We start from the raw sequence: 20,342 nt of genomic DNA on the forward strand, positions 1-20,342 counted from the left end.
CAGCTCCAAGTTGGAGTTCTGGAGTCACCTGGGCAAGTCACATGTCCCTGCATGACTCAGTCTTTACAGGCAGAAGCCATTGTCCACATGGTATCTTGCATGTCTCCAGGAAGACTTCTTATGTGGATTGGAGCATTCCAAGATGCATTGTTCCCCAAGTGCTTCCTGATGGCGAATTCCTTCCTAAAGAAACTGATCAAATGCCTCCCAAAGTTTACTCAGAAACCAAGCAAGTATACAGCCCATATTGTTAACCTCAAGTAGAAAATGATATATGTGTACAGATAGGATGAATAGATATAGTAGACCATAACCTTTACGGAGATATGTTACATTGCACAGGCAGCACAAAACATATTCCAGTTATGTCGTACATACATTTATAAGCACCCCCCCCATAAAGCCTTATGGGGTACGCTGTCACACTGTCACCTGACGTGCTGAGATTACCTCTGAGCCCGTTTTCCCTGCCAGCTTGGGACTCCAGAACCCTGCCTTGTTGAGCCAGACACGCCTGCCTGCTGCAACACAGACCCAGGTCTGCTCCACTCCCCCAAAGCTGCAGACTTAACTGAAAACCACTCAGCAGGTCATCTATCTCCAGCACCCAGACACCCGGCTCCCAATGGGATCCAAACCCCAAATAAATTCATCTTACTCTGTATAAATCTTATACGGGGTAAACTCATAAATTGTCCACCGTCTATAACATTGATAGAGAGAGATGCACAGCTGTTTGCTCCCCCAGGGATTAATCACTTACTCTGGGTTAATTAATAAACAAAAGTGATTTTATTAAGTATAAAAAGTAGGATTTAAGTGGTTCCAAGTAATAACAGACTGAACAAAGTAAGTTACCAAGCAAAACAAAACAAAACACGCAAGTCTGAGCCTAATACATTAAGAAACGGAATACAGGTAAATCTCACCCTCAGAGATGTTCCAATAAGCTTCTTTCACAGACTAGACTCCTTCCTAGTCTACAGGACCCGCTCTAGGCACCAGCAAAACAAGCACCTGCTTGGGGCGGCACATTCCCAGGGGCGGCACAGCAGCTGGTAGCAGCTGTGGAGGTGCAGCTGGGCCCGCATGGCCTGAGCCGCGCAGTGCAGGGCGCAGGGCATCTGCAGCACGCGGGCGCCGCTCACCACCTCGGACACGTTGTCGTGGTGCACGTCGCCCATGCCGGCCGTGTCGAAGAGCAGGCGCAGCGCCCCGAGGCTCACCCCCTTCACCCGCAGGATGTCCGGGGACGAGCACGCGGGAAATAGTCGCTCTTGGCCGCCAGCACCGACTTGTGGGCTTGGATCCGCCGGCCGGACACTTCGATCACCAGGTCCGGCTCCTTCGAGACCGGCTGCTGCGGGCTCCAGGGCTGCACTCCAGCCTGGGGACAGTAAGTGCCAGGCGGCGGCCGGGCGATGTCGCCTCCTCCCGCCTCGGACTCAGATGCGCCTTGTTAATCTCCCACTGGCTCTTCACCACCCGGCTGCAGGAGGAGCCTGCTCCGGGCCCCCGCCCCGGGCAGACTGAAGCACAAGGAGGAGCCGAAACCGCAGGGAGCTTGCAAAGGGAGCGCGGAGCTTTCCCCACCCCCTCTCTCCTCTTCCCCAGCTGATGCGCTCCCTTCCATGGAGCCGGGCTGCTGCCGGCTGCCGATGCTTCTCTCCGCCTCCCCCAGAGCTTTCCCCGGTGGCCCGAGCTGCTGCTCCGCTCCTCCGCAGAGCCTTTTTGGGCAGGTCTTTGCCTCACTGATATTCCCATCACCTGGATAGGACTGGGCTCTCCATGGCTCTAGCAGATCCTGGACCTGGCTAATGTCCCCCCCCCCACTCCCAGCGCAGCCGCACAGTCAGCAACCCCTTCGCCTTCCTCTTCTCCCCCCCTCCCTTTTTCCTTTTTTCCCTTTGCGGTTTAAGGTTGAACATCACTGTGGGCTTTCCTTGCTCAACTCTCCTTCTTGGCACATGGTCAATTTCAGCCTTGTTTCCCAGCCTGGCCTCCTCTCACATGCTGCCAGCAGAAAGGGGTGTGGCGGCAGCCGTCCCTGCAGCCACTCGCTGCTGAACTTTTCAACTTGACTAATTCCAACATCGGTTAGATCTCTATAATCATCATAGGCGTGCTGCAGCTTGATTGCTCAGACTTTCCGTGAGTGGCATTGACAGGTCAACGTATAATAATAAAGTATCTCATTTCCTGTTCCTTGGGGGAGCTGGGTTTTTTTTTTCCTGGCGCAATTTAATTTTTGATGAGCCTTTTTCCTATTTTTTTTTCTTCAGAGTAAGCGACACATGTCCTTTCACGAGTGAAAGATCACTGAGTTTTAACAGTTTTGATTTACCTAGATGTTCGCATGCATCTCCCAGGATCAGTTGGACTAATTGCGCTGTTTTATTTCAGCTCAAAGAGGAGCTAAAGATTTTCCTTGGACTTTCTGCTCTGAAATTTGCAGCAACAGAATCAACTAAACATGCTGATGTGTGATTATATTCTGCGATTATTGCCCCAATATGCAAACATGTGTACAAGCCAAAAAAAAAAAAGGGGGAGGGGGGAGCGTCCAAAATTTTTTTTGCTTGGGGTGGCAAAAAACCTAGAGCCGGCCCTGCTAGTCTGGGCCCAATCCTTTCCCCTGGTGCAGTCCTTGTTAATTCCAGCAGACAATTTAGGTGGAAAGCAGGGGTTTTGTCATGACTGGCAGCCCCCTTTGTTCGGTTCCATCCCCTTTTATAGTTTTGGCACAAGGCGGGAATCTTTTGTCTCGCTGGGTCCCCACCCCTCCTTCTAAATGGAAAAGCACCAGGTTTAAGATGGATTCCAGTATCAGTTGACATTTTCACATGTCCTGTGAGAACCCTAATCTCCATTCTTCCAGGGCTGGCCCGACCGGACCCAGGAAGGTTTGCGAGTAAACAGAGCCATTTACAGGTCATTGATTCTGAAGCACCCGTAACGGCCTCCACTTAACATGTTTACATCAGTAATACAAGTTTATATCTTATTCTCCTAACTCCAGACATAGAAATAATACATGCAAACAAATGGGATGAACACACTCAGTAGATCATAAGCTTTGTAATGACACCTTACAAGAGACCATTTGCATATTCCAGTTACATCATATTTCCACTCATAAGCATATTTCCATAAAACATTAGGGAGCGCAATGTCACAGGGCCTTTCACATCTAGAGAGATGACTCTAATCAGCATCCTTTTCTCTAACCACTAGACCCCCCTCCTGCCCCCCAGTCCCCAACCAGATCCAGGGAGAGAACCCAGGTGTCCTGGCTCCCAGCCTCTCCCACTCAATCACTAGACCCCATTCCCCTCCCAGAACTAGGGTATATAACAGGGTAGGTGCCGGGCATCAGGTTTACAGAGTTTCACTGGCAGTAGCAGAAACAGGAAGTGAGCGCCGGCTCTGGGCAGACTTCCCCTTTCACAGATTTATTGTCTGTTTGTTTAGCAACTCAGAATATAAATTTACTCCTATGTCACCCCCTCACAGGGGCCAGAAATCACAACCCCTCTTTGCCACATCACTTGACTAAGAATAGATTCTGCATCAACACGAACTGAGAAGGAGGTTGGCCAGATCCCTCCACCTTCATGCTCCAGGGCAGGTGCTGGGCCCACCCGGGTCAGGAAGGAAATTCTGTCCCGCGCCATTGGAGAGGGTTGCTCCTTTGCGCACGGGAGGGGGCAGGAAGAACCCTCCTCTGCTCTGAGCAGCTGCTCCAGGGAGGCTAGATGGACCTGTTGGGAAAGGTCAGGGCAGCCTGGGCAGCTCTTGACACCTCCTGAGATTCCCCCTGTTCCCAGCTGGTCCCTGGACTGGGCAGCTCCCATGTGGGGCTGGGAGGTGATGTGTGTGTGTGGGTGGGCTTAGGCAGCTGCAGGAGGGGATGTGGTTTGCTGGCATGGCAGGGAGTTGGCTTTGCTCTGACCGTGGTAGATTTGGCCTGGAGATTGCAGAGAAACCATCTGATGGGAAGAAAGGGGCCGAGCGCATTAGGGGTTTTCTGGGGCTGCAGCACCTGGTGCAGTTCCTCATTCCGCTCGCACTCAGGCCTCAGGCTGGGTGGAGCTAAGCACCGGGGTGTTTGTAGCAGCGCTGAGGGGCCCCCCACTGCCCTGTCATGGCGTCTGCTCTCACCGTCCTCCTCCTCGGTGAGTATCGGAGACAGCCAGGGCGTGTGCCCATGGAGGGGGGCAGGATCTGAGCCCCGGGTGTAGGAGTCAGTTACTCTTGGATCTGGTCCCTAACGAGCTGTTTCCTTTCCAGGCTGCTGGCTGGCTGGGCGGAACGGGGTGTCGGGAGGTGAGTATCTGTGGGCAATGGGGCAGCTGGGGAAATTTCCACATTAAGGAGGAGGGATGTGGATGGGGGGTGGGAGGGTGCAGATCCCCCAAAGTGATGATCCTGTCAGACCCCTGCTCCCACCCACACCCAGAGGTGGGGACTGAGACCTCGTTCCACTCATTACAGGGATGGGCACCACACAGGGTGAATTCACCTGCACTCAAAGCTCTGCCCCCCAGACTCAGGGCACCAGCCACCCCACAGCGCCCCTGAACTGTGCCCGAGGAGCTGGCAGGAGCCCGGGGAACGGGTCAGGCAGAGCAGGGCTGTAAGACATGGACACGCAGAGGGACTGGAGCAAGGCAGTGTTGTGTCTCACCCTCAGCTTGCTGCACACGTGCGTGTCACTGCTTTGCTCGTGGATCTGGCTCAGCCCGACCCGGCGTTTGGAACGTCCCCTGAATGGCTTTGGGAATATCCCATCCCCAGTGGGGCCGCCGGCACCGTGCAGCGTGGAACTAAATCCCCAGCGTCTGGGAGCGGTTTGGGGCGGAGCAGAGCCAGAGTTTGAGCCCCAGGGGTGGGCAGGAAAATATTAGAACAACCGGGGGATTTTGCAAATGTGTTTTTCGGCGTCTTTGCTCAAAGGACTCACATTTGTCCCACGAACCCCACCCCGCACTCCTGTGCATACAGCACATTGCCAGACAATTGGAGTAAATGTGGTTTTTAGAATATTTTAAAGAATAATCTACGTTCAGCCCAAGTACAGCAGAGCTGCCACTCAGCTACAACGTTAGAAAAACAGAAGCGGGTGATTCTGATCTCAGCCCCTGGGGTCAATCCAGAGTCACTCTTGACTGCAGCGGGGGCAGGGCTGAATTGACCCTGGATAACTAAGGGAATCAGAGACAGGAAATCTCCTTTCCCCCTGCTGTGTCTCTCCCCGGCTGGGAGCCGCGGGGCCGGGCCTGCACCCCAGGGACGGACGGAGGGTAAAACGCTGGAGCGACAGATGGGCAGAGGATTGAACCAGATGGACACGATTTGTGTCACCCCCACTTACTGCCTGTTTGTTTGTGAATCCAGAGGGGTCCTACCCCAAACCCTCCATCTCCGTCAGCCCCGGTGGGGTGATCCCCGTGGGGGGAAACGTCACCATCCGGTGCCGGAATCAGCACCTGGGCATGAGGTTCCTCCTCTACAAGGATGAAGATGAGACCCAGCTGACTTACACAGACCCTGCTGGCTCTGAGGCTGAATTTCCCATCACCAGCGCCAGACGGGAACAGAGCGGAAACTACACCTGTCGCTATAGCAACAGAACAGGACGAGCTGCCTACTCGGAGCCCAGCGACCCCGTGCAGATCATTGTAGCAGGTGAGGGGCCCAGCCCGGCATCTCGGCTCCCAGCCCCACACCCAGCCAAGCCCCGGGGGGATCTCCCTAAGCCCTGGCACCCAAAGGGAGATCTCAGCCCCCTGGAGGTGGGCATGTGGGGAGGGGGGAGATCTCAGGTGGTGCCCTGGATCCCAGGGGAAACCCTCACCCTGTCTCTGCCCTGTCTCATGCTGGGGACGGGGCGCAGTGGATGTGCCAAGGTCTGTCTCACGCCCCATCTCCCTCCCACTGCAGAGCTCAGCTCCCCCAAACCCTCCATCTCCCTGGGAGGAGCGGTGTCGGGGTCGGTGCCGGGGGCTGGAGTTTGTTCTGTACAAGGCTGGGGCCAGGAACGCAGACAGAGGCAACTATACCTGCTATTACCCCCACCCTCCCCAACTCGTATCCCGACACCTGCTCAGGGCCCAGAGACCCCGTGCATCTGGTGGTAGCAGGTGAGGGGCCCGACTCGGCATCCCCGTTCCCAGCCCCACACCCAGCCAGCCCGACAGGGGGGCTCCATGCCAATGGGACACTCAGAGCCAGGCTCTGCTCTGAGTCCTGGGCCCAGCAAAGGGGACTGTCCCGATTTATGGTCCCAGCTTTGGAGCAGCCTCTGGGAGCCCTCGTCAATGTGCCAGACCCCCTGGGGATCTCACTCTTCCTTCAGGGCAAGCCCCGCGGCTCCCCCGCCTCCTTAGGCTGGACCCCTGGGCCGGCTGCCCCCCGGCTTCCCGTCACAAGCGCTGTTCGGAAGTGCCACTGAGGCAGATCCCGAGGGAGCCGGGTACAATCTTGGGGAGCAACGTGCCCCTACTCCAGCCTCTGCAGGACACCCCGCTGCGCGGGCACACAGGAGGGACTAGGAGGCCACTGCACCCAGTGCAGAAGTCTTAGGTTTGCCCGGAGAGAAGAACGTTATAGCTGGGTCCAGCCTGGTTCTCCAGAGCCCCTGCCAAGCGGTGCCCCCCTGGGCCCCTGATCTGTCCCTCGGCTCCCTCTCTGTTCAGCTTCCCGGGCTAACCCCGGCCTCCCGCCTTTCCTCAGTCCTTGGCTGTCCGGCCAGTCACACCCGGCTGGCTTCCTGCAGGGGCTGGGCCATCCATGGTCGTTAGTTGGCGGCAGGTAGCAAATGTCCCGGAGATGGGCTTTGCCCTGGGGCCCCCCAAACCCGAGACACCGTTCAAACATATGTCGTGGCCTGGCCGGGAGTAAACAGCCTTTGTTCGTGACCTAGTTAACCATTCAACATAGAGGAGAAACTGAGGCAAACATGGAATTTGTACCAAATATTTACAGAAAATTCCCACTCTGTCACAGGGAAGCCCAGCCAGGGAGCAGGGACGGAGTCACTGGGGGTGTTTGTGTTCCCCAGCCATGGGGCAGCAGCAGCCACTGGAGATTCAGAGCAGAGGGAGGGGAGATCCCTGCCCCCAGGGGGAGCTGCAGAGTAGGGGTCTTTCCCAGGGGGAGGCTCCCCCGGGCTGCCCGCACTCTGGGGACGCACAGAGGAGTCGGGGCCTAGGGGCTGCCAAGTTGGCACCATCCCCAGCCATGAAAATCCATCCCCCGCCCCCTGGAAATGACCCTGATGATCAATGCAGCAAATCTCCCCCACCGACGGATCTGGGAGGGGAGCGAAGCCTCCTGCTCAGACACGAACCCGCCACTAACGGGGCAGCAGAGGCTTCCTCTGGGGGCAGCTGGGCCCATCAGTGGCCACGGGCGGTGGCCTGGAGCTCCCCGCGAAGCAGCCAGTATGGGAGGCGGGATACCGGGCTAGATGGGCCCGTTGGCCTGAGGCGGTGTGTGTGCCGGGTTGAATCACAGAAACTCCTTTGGGAACTGCCACCTGATGTGTTGAGTCTAACTCTGAGCCCATTTCCCCTGCCAGCTTGGGACTCCAGAACCCTGCCTGGTTTGAGCCAGACACGCCTGCTTGCTGCAAACACAGACCCAGGTCTGAACCACATCCCCCACAAGCTGCAGGCTTCACTGAAAACAGCTTAAGAAGTGCTCCTGTCTTTAACACTCAGATGCTCAACTCCCAATGGGGTCTAAACACAAATAAATCCGTTTTACCCTGTATAAAGCTTATGCAGGGTAAACTCATAAATTGTTCTCCCTCTATAACACTGATAGAGAGATAGGCACGGCTGTTTGCCCCTCCACCCAGATATTAATACATACTCTGGGTTAATTAATAAGTAAAAAGCGGTTTTATTAAATACAAAAAGTAGGATGTAAGTAGTTCCAAGTAATAATAGACAGAACAAAGTGAATTACCAAGCAAAATAAAATAAAGCATGCCGGTCCAAACCTAATACAGTAAGAAAATGATTATAGATGAAATCTCATCCTCAGGGATGTTTCAGTAAGCTTCCTTTTACAGACCAGTCTCCTTCTAGTCTGGGTCCAGCAATCACACACACACACCATGATTACTGTCCTTTGTTCCAGTTTCTTTCAGGTATCCTTTGGGGGTGGAGAGGCTATCTCATGAGACAGTTGAAGACCAAATGAAGGGGTCTCCCAGGGATTTAAATAGACTTTATCTTGTGGGTGGACACTCTTCCCACCCCCTGTGCAGAATCCGAGCTACAAGATGGAGTTTTGGAGTCACATGGTGTGACAAACTGGGCCTGTTCTTACTGTGGTGTGTGAATGCTGACAGGGGAGGGTGGCTAGGATAGTCTGCATTGGGGGAGGGGAGTCTGAGTCTGCCCGAGGGCGAATACCTGAGCGTGTAACATGAGAACCCAGGAAGGGGTTGGAGGCCAGGTGACACCTTGGCCCGGGAAACTGAACAAAGGCTGTGGGAGGGGTCGCTGAAGGGAGAGTGCTGGAAGCGGGCTGGAGAGATGGCTTCGAGGCAGAGATGGCTCTGACCCCCCCCAAAGGGGGGTGGGCTGGGATGCCCTGGGACCCCAAGCTGGACCTAACTGAGGGGGGCCCAGTTGTCTGTGTCTGCAAGACCTGTCTTGGACTGTATTCCTGTCATCCAAATAAACCTTCTGCTTTACTGGCTGGCTGAGAGTCATGGTGAATCGCAGGAAGCCGGGGGTGCAGGGCCCTGAGTCCCCCAATACTCTGTGACACATGGGCAAGTCACATGTCCATGCATGACTCAGAACTGACAGGTGGCAGCCATTGTTCACATGCTATCTTGAACGTCCCCAGATAGACTTCTTAAGTGGATTGGAGACTTCCAAGGTTCCCTTGTCTGTTAAGTGTTTCTTGATTGGGCACTTAATTTGCAAATTCCTTTCTAAGAAGCTACCCAAATGCTTTACTAAGACTACTTAAAATCAAACAAGTACACAGCCAATATTCATAACTTTGAATACAACAATGACACATGCATACAAATAGGATTAATACATTCAGTAGATCCTAACCTTTACAGAGATATGTGACATGGCATATGTAGCTGTCACGGACTCACAGATCATGCCCACTCTTGGCCCCGTGCGGTCCGGGAGGGAGTGCCCCTTTCAGTGCGACAGCCCTTCTTGGGGATCCACTCTCTCTCGGGGTCAGGCCCCTCCACCTCCTGGAGCCGCACCGCTCTGAGCCTTAGCACGTCTGTCTCTGCCATGGGCCCCCTCAGGGAGTCCCCTCGCTCTGGACCCCCTGGGCCTCCACCCCGAAGGGGTTGATGCAACCCTGTTCTCTAGACCGGAGTGACTCTCAGCCAGCATGAAACAGGAGGGTTTATTGAGGGTTGAACACAGCACAGGAAACTCTCAGGGCCTCAGGCTTGGCCTCCCTCAGCACAGCACATCCCAGTCTCTCTGCATCCAGGTGGGCTCTGCCTGCTCCCCCTCTCCAGCCCAGAACCCCCCTACTTCCCAGCTGGGCATCTGAGATCACCGGCCCCAGGCAACCCTCTGTCCATTGTCTTCTCTCCAGGTAAACAGGGTCGTAAACCGGGGCCTCCTCTCCTCGCTTCTGTCCTCTGGCTGGAACCGGCTGGTTAGATCACTGGGTCCTCACTCTGCAGCCCATTGTCCGCCCACTGGCCAGAACCGGCTGCATCTCCTCAGCTGGGCCTCCGGGTCACCAGGTCGCCAGGTCACCGGTCGCTGGGGTATCCATCCTCCCGGCCATCGGCTGGGTCCCCACGTCCTCTCTCCGGTCCTCTGCAAAACAAAATCCCTCTCCTCTCACCTCGTTAAACCAGTAACACCCAGGGAAACTGAGTCCCACCCCCTCCGCATGCAAACCATTGAAACTCCACCGAAAACAAGAAAATCCCCCACTTCGTCACAGTAGCACAAAACATAATCCAGTTATGTCAAATTTACATTCATCAGCATATTTCCATAGAAGATATGGGCTGCAGCGTCACAGTGTGTCCAGGCCTGGCTAGTGCCATGGCCCCAAGTGGGGGTGGGGCTGGAAATGACACCCAGGCTGGATCAGACAGCGCCCCATAGCGCTGCGCTAGTGGGGCCAGCCCTGACTGATGGGGAGAGCGCCCCCTACCGAGCCCCCCGCCCTGCAGCCCAGTGCCCCCAGCACAACAAATCCCCCAAATCTTGCTGGCTCTGACCCCACTCGATACCCTGGGGCCCCCAACATCCTCCCCAAAGAATTTCGTGCTGCCTGCGCCCTGCGGTGTCCCAGCCCCTTGGGCGCTGCCTGGGATGGGAGGGGCTCAGGGGGGACAGACCAGCTGATCCCGGCACTCACGGCTGCTGCTGTTTCCCAGGCGGATCGGAATCGCCGGCACCTCCGGGTCTGACCAGCCCCATCATCGCCGGGGTGAGCGCGGCAGCTGCCGGCCTCCTCCTCCTCCTCCTTGTGGCCTTCGTGTGCTTCAGAAAAACCCAAGCCAGTGAGTGCCCCGCCCAGCGAGGGAAGGGTTAAACCTGCGGCTAAGCAGGGCGGGATGGGGTCACGGCTGGGATGCGGGATTGTGCCGGGACAGCCAAGGAGCAGGGGGGGCTCAGCAGGGGGCACTGAGTGAGTAATCCCTGTACACACAGCTGTCCCACCCCAGAGGTGGCCGCATTTCAGCGCTGAGTGAGGGGTCCCTGTTTAACGAGCCCCTGGCACCGTGCTTCTCAGGTACCTGGGATGCCACGGGAGCCACTGGCCTGTGGATCAGGTTCGTTATAACGAGTCACTAATGAGGGAGGTTTGGGGACCAGAAAAACCCCCGGAGTCAATCTGCCCCTCCCCCCGGTGCATGCCATGGTGTTGTGCTGCCCCCTGGTGGTCTGGCCCAGCCCAGCAGGGATCCAGGCTCAGCACCAGCAGCAGAGGGGAGCCCCCCCAGACCCCCCCCATCCCTGCTGCCCTGTGGGGGTGAGTGGCCGGGTGCTGGGACCGGGGGATCCCGATTGGCTCATGGAGGATTCTGGTTTGTGTCCCTCTGCAGGAAAAGGAGCCGCACCGAGACCGAGCAGGTAGGAACCCAGCTCCTCCCCGTCCTGATCGACCTGCCGGGGTCACAGGGCTCCTGGGTTCTGTCCCAGCTCGGGGAGGGGAGTGGGGTCTAGTGGTTAGAGCGGGAGGGCGGTTAGGGTAAAGCATGAGGGAGGATAGGGGTCTCTCTGGGTTTGTCGGGGAATCTCCCTGCGGGTGGGGGGATATGACATTTACAAGGGGATTTTCTCTTTTTTGGCGCCAGCCCTTTGGGGGTGTCGAAGGCCCTGGATCAGCAAGACCCTGTCTGTGAGTAACACACCCAAGAGGGTACAAGGGTGGGACAGGAGCCCTGGAGAGGGGTGGAGCTTGTGGGGGCTCCACCCACATGGGGCTGCTGCTGGGCGGGACTAAGGAGAGGGTCCTAGAGGTAGCTGGTGTCAGCTGAGCTTCTTGCCTCCCTCCACACCAACTCCTTGGGGGCCACCCTCCCTTCCCCCTCTAGGTTAGGGACTCCCTCTGTGGGGCCCCCCATTCTCCCCCACAGGCCTGGGGCTTTGTGTGTCCCCACTTCACTTCTCCATCAGACCTTCCCAGCCAATGACCTGTGGGGAATCCCCATCCACTCCTGGCTCCCAGCCCCCTGCTCTAACCACTAGACCCCACTCCCCTCCCACAGCCAGGGTGAGAACCCAGGAGTCCTGACTCCCAGCCCCCCTGCCCCGCTGTATCCCCCTAGACTCTGCCACCGTCTCTGTGCCTCAGTTTTCTTCCCTCCCTGTAACACGGGGCTAATGACCCTGGCCCATGCTGTGGGTTGGAAGAGGAGGGTGGCTGTGCTGGGCTCTGACCCCCTGGGTGGACAGAGGGGTCGGAGCTGGGTGTGGGGTTCTGCTCTGGGCCGGCCGGGGGTGCAGCTCAGCGGGTGTCTCTGTTCCGCAGACGCCTCCATGGACGAAGGGAAACAGCCGCCGACCCTGGTAAGTGTACCCTGTTCTCCCATGGGGCCTGACCCCATCCTTGACCCCCATGGGCCCCACTCACCTTATGTGGCACACTCAGTATTTTGGGGTGGGGACTGGGTTGCTGGGAGGGGCTTATGGGATCACCAGCTGGGATTGCAGGGGTATGTGTGTGTTTGGTGAGGGGTAGGTGCACACACACACACACACACACTTCAGTGACTCTCTCCCCACCCAGCCGCAGGAGCCCGACCCCGGCGCCGAAGGACTCACCTACGCCGAGTTGGACCACCAGGCGCTGCAGGCCAAGCGGGGGGGCCCAGCCCCTGCCCCCGAGCCCGCCCAGCCCAGCATGTACGCCGCGATCAACGTGAGCCAGGGGACCCCGCAGTGAGAGCCCCCCGCAGCCATGGGGTGCCGACCCCCACGGGGCAACAGACTCACCCACCTGCAGCGCCAGCCACGAGAACTTTGCTTCTAGGGAAGACTTGGGGCCAGGGGACGTCCCAGGCTGCCCTCCCACTGCTGCAGCCCCATCGCATCGAGCTGCTGTTCCCCTGCCCCGCGCACACCAACATGTGGGGGGTTGGGGGATTGTGTGACTCAGCACCGGGAGGGGAAGGGGACACATTGAGGCAGCTTTTATGTGATTTTACACATCCTGTTAATCTCCAGATTTGCAATAAACACAGAACCACAAACCAACCCCCTGGGCAGGCCCCAGCCCCGCTGTCCCTGCGCCTGGAGAGTGTGTCACACCTGGGGGAGAAGGGATTGCTCTGAGACGGCCATGGGCCCCTCCTGCTCTAACCACTAGACCCCAGTCCCCTCCCAGAGCCGGGGTATATTACAGGGTCGCTGCCGGGGAATCAGGTTTACGCAGAGTTTCACCGGCAGTAACAGAAACAGGAAGCGAGCGCGGGCTCTGGACACACTTCCCCTTTTTCCGGATTTTTCGGCTGCTCCTTTAGGAATTTAGGATCTAAATGTATCCCTCCCTCCCCACCTCACAGGGGCCAGCACCCACGGCTCCTATGGCCCGTCTCTGTCTCACACCACTTGGCTAAGAACAGCATCTGCAGTGACACTACCTGGGAAGGAGGTTGGCCAGGTCCCTCCACCATCATGCTCCAGGGCGGGCGCTGGGCCCAGCTGGGTCAGGAAGGAACCTCTGCCCTGCTCCATGGGAGAGGGTTGCTCCGCGGGGGGTACTGTGTGGTGTGGTGGGAGCTCTGAGCTGCTGCTCCAGGGAGGCTAGATGGGCCTGTTGGAAAAGGTCAGGGCATCCTGGGCACCTCTTGATGCCTCCTGAAAGTCCCACGTTCCCAGCTGAGAAGAAGACAATGGACAGAGGTGGAGCTTGTGGCCGGTGATATCAGATGCCCAGCTGGGAAGCAGGGGGGCTCTGGGCTGGAGAGGGGTAGCAGGCAGAGCCCACCTGGATGCAGGGGAGACTGAGATGTGCTGTGCTGAGGGAGGCCAGGCCTGAGGCCCGGAGAGTTTCCTGTGCTGTGTTCAACTCTCAATAAACCCTCCTGTTTTACGCCGGCTGAGAGTCACTCCAGTCTAGAGAACAGGGTTGCATCAACCTCTTCAGGGGTGGAAGCCCGGGGGGTCCTAAGCGAGTGGACTCCCTGAGAGGGCCCACGGTGAGAGACAGACGTGCTAAGGCTCAGAGAGGTGCGGCTCCAGGAGGTGGAGGGGCCTGACTCCGAGAGAGAGTGGACCCCCGAGAAGGGCTGTTGCACTAAAAGGGGCACCCCCCACGGACCGCACAGGGCCAAGAGTGCGCACGATCTGTGAGTCTGTGACACCCAGTACCTCACTACCATGGATCTTACCAAAGGCTACTGGCAGGTGCCTTTGGACCAGGAGGCCAGGGCGAAGTCTGCTTTCACCACCCCAATAGGGCTCTTGAAGGTCCTGGTCCTGCCTTTCGGCCTCAAGGGGGAACCTGCCACCTTCCAGCGCCTGGTGGATCAGTTGCTAAGGGGGATGGAGGACTTTGCTCTGGCGTATATTGAGGGTGCCCATGGCAAGAGACAGACGTGCTAAGGCTCAGAGAGGTGAGGCTCCAGGAGGTGGAGGGGCCGGACCCTCTGAGAGAGTGGACCCCCGAGAAGGGCTGTCACACTGAAAGGGGCACCCCCCACCGACCGCACGGGGCCAAGAGTGGGCACGATCTGTGAGTCCGTGACACACGTGAAGAGAGAATTGAAGATATGTTTTTCCAGTCCTTCAAACCATTTTCAGTAACCGATGTACCAATTGCGTGATTTCTAAACAACTTGCAGCAAAAACAAAACACAGAGTCCTTCGACACTGAATATTGTAACCAGTTTCGATGAATTTCTTCCCCATGAATGAGTTTCCTCTTGTAATGCTGAGCAGAGAATTTTCTTTTATTTCCATCCTTAGGGAAGGGAAATTCATGAACTTGTTCGGGTCCATGTTCCACGAGAATTTGCCGCACGCTGTCATCACACCTGGGCCATGAAGCTGGGTCCCCATATTGTAACTTGTTTGTAACGTCCTCATCCTTCCTTCCTTCTACTTCATTTACTTCAATTTCTGCATGTGTCTCTGAAGGTGAATACATCTTCTCCACTTCCATATCAGTCTGATGGTGTGAGCTGCCTTCATCTAGAAGTAAGTTTCCATCATCTTGAGTTTCCAAACTGCTTTTTTGTGGCTGTGATCTACCCTCATCTCCAAGTAATATACCTTCATCTTGATGTTCCAAACTGCTTCTGTGCGGATGTGAGCTAACCTCCCCTCCAGGTAAAATTCCTTCATCTGGATGCTGTGAACTTCTTCCATCTTTATTTGGATTAAAGAGAAGATATTTCAGGAAGGATCCCTGTTGTTTTGCTTGGTCCTTTTCCTTCTCAGCCTTTCGTTTACGATACCCAGCTCCGGAGGGTTTTCTTTTTCCTCTTTCTGCCATGGGGCATTTGAATATTGTTATGTACTGTGCTCCTGACTGCAAGCCTTTTAGCACACTTCGACACACCACATGGTTGGCGATTTAAACCACATTGCAGCCATCCCAACACGTCTTTTCACTGCTTAAAGGGTCAATGATTAGTAACATACACTCCCTTACCTATTAAAACAGTTAGTTACAGCGTTTATACAGAAACAAAATGACCTTTTTTGACGTTATAACCCGACACCGGTTGTTTGGAAAGTAACTCACGTCCTCACGTTTACCCGCTTGGAGTGTGACATCATCACTTTCGTAGTCTATTAAGTGTTAACGCTGTTGCTTTTCTTTTATGGACCTTATTTATTACATGTGAACCAGTTATAACAGAGAAACGTGGATTTAGTACATCTTTGAATCTGTATCATGCCGACGAAAAATCTGCTTTTAACCGTCTTAATTTAAATGAAACAAGCACAAAAACAGTTTCCTTCCCTTGTGAAATCTTTCTTTTTTAACTTTCCCTTTATGTTTTTAGCAGTTTATGTTTAATAAAGAACTGTTCTGTATTTGCTTGTGTTTTTAAGTTATCTCTGCTGCCTTCTGATTGCTCACGTCCAGTTCCAAACGAGGGGTGTGGTTGGTTGGTCAGTTCATAACTCTGGGGTTCTACTGTAGTGGTCAGTGGAAGATTGCAGACAAGACCTTGTGATCTCCTGGCTCCCAGCCCGATGCACCTTCCCCAATGCTGCAGGGTGCACTGAGGGTGATCTCTCCCCCCTCCCCACAGAGACATAGACAAGCTGGGAGCTGCATGATGCTTGGCCAGGCTGATGGGCCCAGGGTTTCCTGGTTTTGCAGGGACCTCTGCTTGCTTTGGCTGCCCTAGATTTTGCCTGCAGATTAGAGACAACATGTGATGGACGCAGGAAGACACGAGACATGATAGACTTCCTGTAGCTGGAGCAACCAGCTGAGTTCCTCATTTGGGACTCAGAGTTGGACTCCAGGGTGTTGGTGGCAGTGCTGAGGGGCCCCTCGCTGCCCCCATCATGGCATCTGCTCTCACCGTTCTCTTCCTCGGTGAGTATCGAATAAAGCCAGGGCATGTGCCCATGGGGGTGGGGGGAGGATTTGAGATAGGGCGTGTGGCCATGGGGGGCAGATCTGAGACCAGGGCATGTGCCCTTGGGTGTGGGATCTAAGGCCAGGGTGTAGGATCCAGTTGCTTTGGGATCTGGTCACTAATGAGCCATCTCCTCTCCAGGCTGCTGGCTGGCCGGACACAGCGGGGTGTGGGGAGGTGAGTATCAGTCTGTGGGGAGGAAGGAGGAGGGGATACGTGGGGTGGGGAAAAGAGGAACTGAGCCCTGAACCTTCCCCAAAACTCAACCCAAACTCCCCCTGTGAGATCAGACCCATCCCCGTTCTTCTGTCACTCCCCCACCCCCTGCCATGGAGTAACTAGGAGCTGAATCTGGCTCCCAGGGTCCGGCGAAGCAGACGGGAACCATCCCCTGGTTCAATGTCCTGCCCCCGACAGTCTGAGAATCAGGGCGGGGGGCGGGCGCGGGACGTGGATTTATTTCAGCTCATACAAACGCTAACAGGGCCTGTCTGTGGGCTCTAGATCCCCTCGGGGAATTGAAACGTTCCCGGTCAGTGCAGCCGTGGGGGAGAACCCACCAGATACACCACCAACAGCTCCCTCCCCTACACTCACAGCCCCCCGCCCCCTTCCCAAGGCCTGGGGAAAGGTGGGTCTTGTGCAACTCCTGCCAGTCACAGACTATTTCCAACTATGGGGCCGGGGCAAGAGCTGGAGGGGGGCACTGGTCAGGCTCCCTGGCTGGCCTCAGGTGGGGCTGTGGGGGGGGACAGGCAGGTGATCTCTCATGCAGCCGGGTCCTGAGCCACATCTGGGTAAACCCCCTGCCCCCAAGCCCCAACCCCCCCCAAGTGCCAACCCTGGTAGGGGACTGACTCCTAGAGAGGCCAAATGATGGATGGACTGAACTGGGGTAGGGGGACGTGGGGGGCTGTGTCTCCCCTGTTTAACTCCTGCTCTTCTTGAAAGCAGGGCGAGAATACCCCAAACCCACCATCTGGGTGAGCCCCAGCAGGGTGGTGGCGCTCGGGGGAAACGTCACCATCCGCTGTGCGGGTTTGTACCCGGGCATGGAGTTCTTTCTGCGTAAAGCTGGACACCCGAACCTGCAGGTGCGGACGGTGCCTGATGGGACCGTGGCTGAATTTCCCATCGCCAGTGTCGGCCGGGAAGATGGAGGGAGCTACACCTGCGACTATCGCTCCATAACGGATCAGAGTCGCCGGTCGTATCCGAGCGACCCCGTCGAGATCATTGTAGCAGGTGAGGGGCCCGGCTCAGTGTCCAGCTCCCAGCCCCACACCCAGCCAGCCCCACAGGGGGTGTCTGCACCAATGGGACGCTCAGAGCCAGGCTCTGCCCCGATCCCTGGGCCCAACAGAGGGGACACCTGGCTGGGCAGCAGTGATGGAGTCACTGGGGAGTTCCCAGCCAGTGGGGAGAAGCAGTCACTGGATGTTCAGGGCTGAGGAAGGGGGGATCCCTGCCCCCAGGGGGAGCTAAGGAGCAGGGGGGCCTTTCCCAGGCAACACATCAGTTAGGGGTGATGGGCAGAGCTGAATTTTATAAACCTCAGTGTATAGTAGACACTTGCACAGTCCCCTACAAGTCAGTGGTGGTGCTGTGCACAGAACCCAGGAGTCCTGGCCCCCATCCTCCCTGCTCTCCCCACTAGACCCCACTCCCCCCCTAGAGCTGGGGAGAGAACCCAGGAGTCCTGGCTCCCAGCCCTCCCAGCAGAGAAGCCAGGGAGTGAATGGACACTGGAGACTGGACTGTCTCTTGCTAGGGAGCAGAGCTCTGGGCCCTCAGGGGCTGGGGTTGCTCCGTGTCTCATGCTGTTAGCCCAGGGCTCACAGAAGACTGTGGGCCCCTGTGGAAAGGCATCCAGGAGCCCGTCTCCAGGGCCGCCGGGTCTGACCCACCACTGAGGCCACGTGGTGAGGACGGGCCCCAGGACTGAGTGACGGGGCCTGCGTCTCACGGCCTGTCTGCTTCCCACTGCAGAGCCCAGCTACCACAAACCCAACATCTACCTGAGCCCCAGCAGGGGGGTTTCCCTGGGGGGAGCTGGGACCATCCAGTGTCAGGGGCAGCGCCTGGGCGTGCGGTTCGTGCTGAATAAAGAGCGACACCATTTCCCACCTGTGGATTCGGACGGGTTTGAGGCTGTGTTTCCCATCAGCAACGTGCGCCGGGAGGATGGCGGGAGCTACAGCTGCTCCTATCACAGCAGATCTAAGCCGTTCGCCGTGTCGTACCCCAGCGACCCCGTGGAGCTGGTGGTGAGAGGTGAGGGGCCCGGCTCAGCGTTCCTGTTCCCAGCCCCACCCCCAGCCAGACCCTCAAGGGGGCTCGGTGCCAATGGGACGCTCAGAGCCAGGCTCTGCCCTGAGCCCTGACCCTGCAGTGGAGACGCCCGGCTGGGGAGCGGGGACGGAGTCACTGGGGGGTTCCCCAGCCAGGGGGGAGCAGCAGCCCCTGGAGACTCGGGGCAGGGAGGCGACTTTAACGCTGCCCCTTGTGCGTAGGAACCGAGAGTCGCTATTTAATCCCAAGATCCCCTCCCCTCTGTTCTCCAGCGCCCGTCCCAGGCAGTACCCCGACCGGGGCTGAATGAGGCAGGGGCCACAGGAGAAGCAGTGACTTGGTGGACACAGTGCTGGGCTGGGACCCAGGAGATCTGGCCCAGCTCCTGGTGCAGCCACAGACTCTGTGTGATGGGAGCACGTCGCGGGTTTTAAAAGTGTCCTTCCTTGTGGGGAGGCCTCAATCTTGGGGGATCTCAGGCCGAGCGCCCACAAACCGAGACACCCACAGTTAGTGGAGACCTCTGCAAACGCTGGCCTCAATAGCGCTGGATCCCTTGTGTTGGGGGAGCATGAAGGGCCCCCGCCATGATCAGGGCCCCTCTATGCCCTGCATAAACACAGAGTGAAGAGACAGTCCCTGCATAAACACAGAGTGAAGAGACAGTCCCTGCCCCTGGGAGCTCACTAAGGAAAGTGAATCTGTCTGTGCCCTGTAGAATGGGGATAACGCTGCCTCGCTGCCTCCCGGGGGGCTGACTCCCTTCCTATGTGGGGCTCAGGCCCTGCGGTGTCAGGCACCAGAGACTAAACCGTGAGTCGCTCTGTGCTCAGGGGGGCCAGACGCAGTGAATGAGGCATATCAGGACCCCAAGAACTAGGCAGCCACAGCTCCGTGTCTGTGGGGCTGGCAGCCCAGCTCACAGGCCGGGATTCTGGGTCAGGGGAACTCTGGGATCTGGGAGAAAATCTCTACCAGGAGGCCCCTGGATCTGCCCATGGCTGGGGTCAGCCGGGGAATCATAGAAGATGAGGGTTGGAAGAAACCTCAGGAGGTTCTAGTCCAACCCCCTGCTCAAAGCAGGACCAACCCCAACTACATCATCCCAGCCAGGGCTTTGTCAAGCCAGGCCTTGAAAACCTCTAAGGATGGAGATTCCACCACCCCCCTAGGGAACCCATTCCAGTGCTTCACCACCCTCCTAGTGACATAGTTTTTCCCAATATCCAACCTAAACCTCCCCCACTGCAACTTGAGACCATTGCTCCTTGTTCTGTCATCTGCCCCCACTGAGAACAGCCTAGCTCCATCGTCTCTGGAACCCCCCTTCAGGTAGTTGAAGGCTGCTATCAAATCCCCCCTCACTCTTCTCTTCTGCAGCTGGAGGCCGGGGCTGGGTGGGTATCCGGGTCTGGCTCTCACAGCCTGTCTCCTGTGCACAGATCGCAGCTTACCCAGACCCTCCATCTCTCTGAGCCCCACTGGGGTCACCGCCCCAGGGGCAGACGTCACCATCCGGTGTCAGGGGCAGCGCCGGGACGTGAGGTTCTTCCTGCACAAGGCTGGAGACCTGAACCCACAGCGACACATGGATCCTGCTGGGGATGGGGCCGAGTTCCACATCCCCACCGTGGGCCGGCAGCACGGAGGGATCTACAGCTGCAGCTACCGGCTCCAATCAGAGCCCTTCGTCTCATCATACCCCAGCAGCTCTGTGGAGCTGGTGGTAGCAGGTGAACGGCCTGGCTTAGCTAGGGTTACCATATTTTAACACTGAAAAAAGAGGACACCCCACGGGGGCCTGGCCCTGCCCCAACTCCACCACTTCCCCACCCCCAGCCCCGCCCCAACCCCGCCCCTTCTCCAAAGCCCCTGCCCCAACTCTGCCCCCTCCTCTGAGCACCCCGCATTCCCCCTCCTCCCTCCCGCTCTGATCTTGGTTGGAGGTTGCTAAGTGCTTCCCTGCTCCCCACTC

General features: G+C 57.1%; 1 protein-coding gene across 1 annotated transcript in view; it reads left to right on the top strand.

Annotated features, from left to right (window-relative positions):
- The first annotated feature begins 4,064 nt into the window (after positions 1-4,064).
- Positions 4,065-20,342, top strand: part of LOC117870503 (leukocyte immunoglobulin-like receptor subfamily A member 2) — a 20,796-nt gene continuing 4,518 nt past the window's right edge. Inside the window, exons 1-14 of the mRNA XM_034757689.1 lie at positions 4,065-4,175; positions 4,291-4,326; positions 5,398-5,688; positions 10,403-10,528; positions 11,075-11,102; positions 11,327-11,370; positions 12,004-12,041; positions 12,262-12,393; positions 13,842-14,058; positions 15,928-16,032; positions 16,217-16,252; positions 17,027-17,320; positions 18,065-18,349; positions 19,810-20,100. Coding sequence (XP_034613580.1) covers positions 4,145-4,175; positions 4,291-4,326; positions 5,398-5,688; positions 10,403-10,528; positions 11,075-11,102; positions 11,327-11,370; positions 12,004-12,041; positions 12,262-12,393; positions 13,842-14,058; positions 15,928-16,032; positions 16,217-16,252; positions 17,027-17,320; positions 18,065-18,349; positions 19,810-20,100 — 1,954 coding nt within the window. The 5' untranslated portion in view covers positions 4,065-4,144. The remainder of the gene's footprint in view (positions 4,176-4,290; positions 4,327-5,397; positions 5,689-10,402; positions 10,529-11,074; positions 11,103-11,326; positions 11,371-12,003; positions 12,042-12,261; positions 12,394-13,841; positions 14,059-15,927; positions 16,033-16,216; positions 16,253-17,026; positions 17,321-18,064; positions 18,350-19,809; positions 20,101-20,342) is intronic.

Source organism: Trachemys scripta, unplaced genomic scaffold, assembly GCF_013100865.1.
Source record: "Trachemys scripta elegans isolate TJP31775 unplaced genomic scaffold, CAS_Tse_1.0 scaffold_30, whole genome shotgun sequence".
NCBI lineage: Eukaryota > Metazoa > Chordata > Testudines > Emydidae > Trachemys > Trachemys scripta.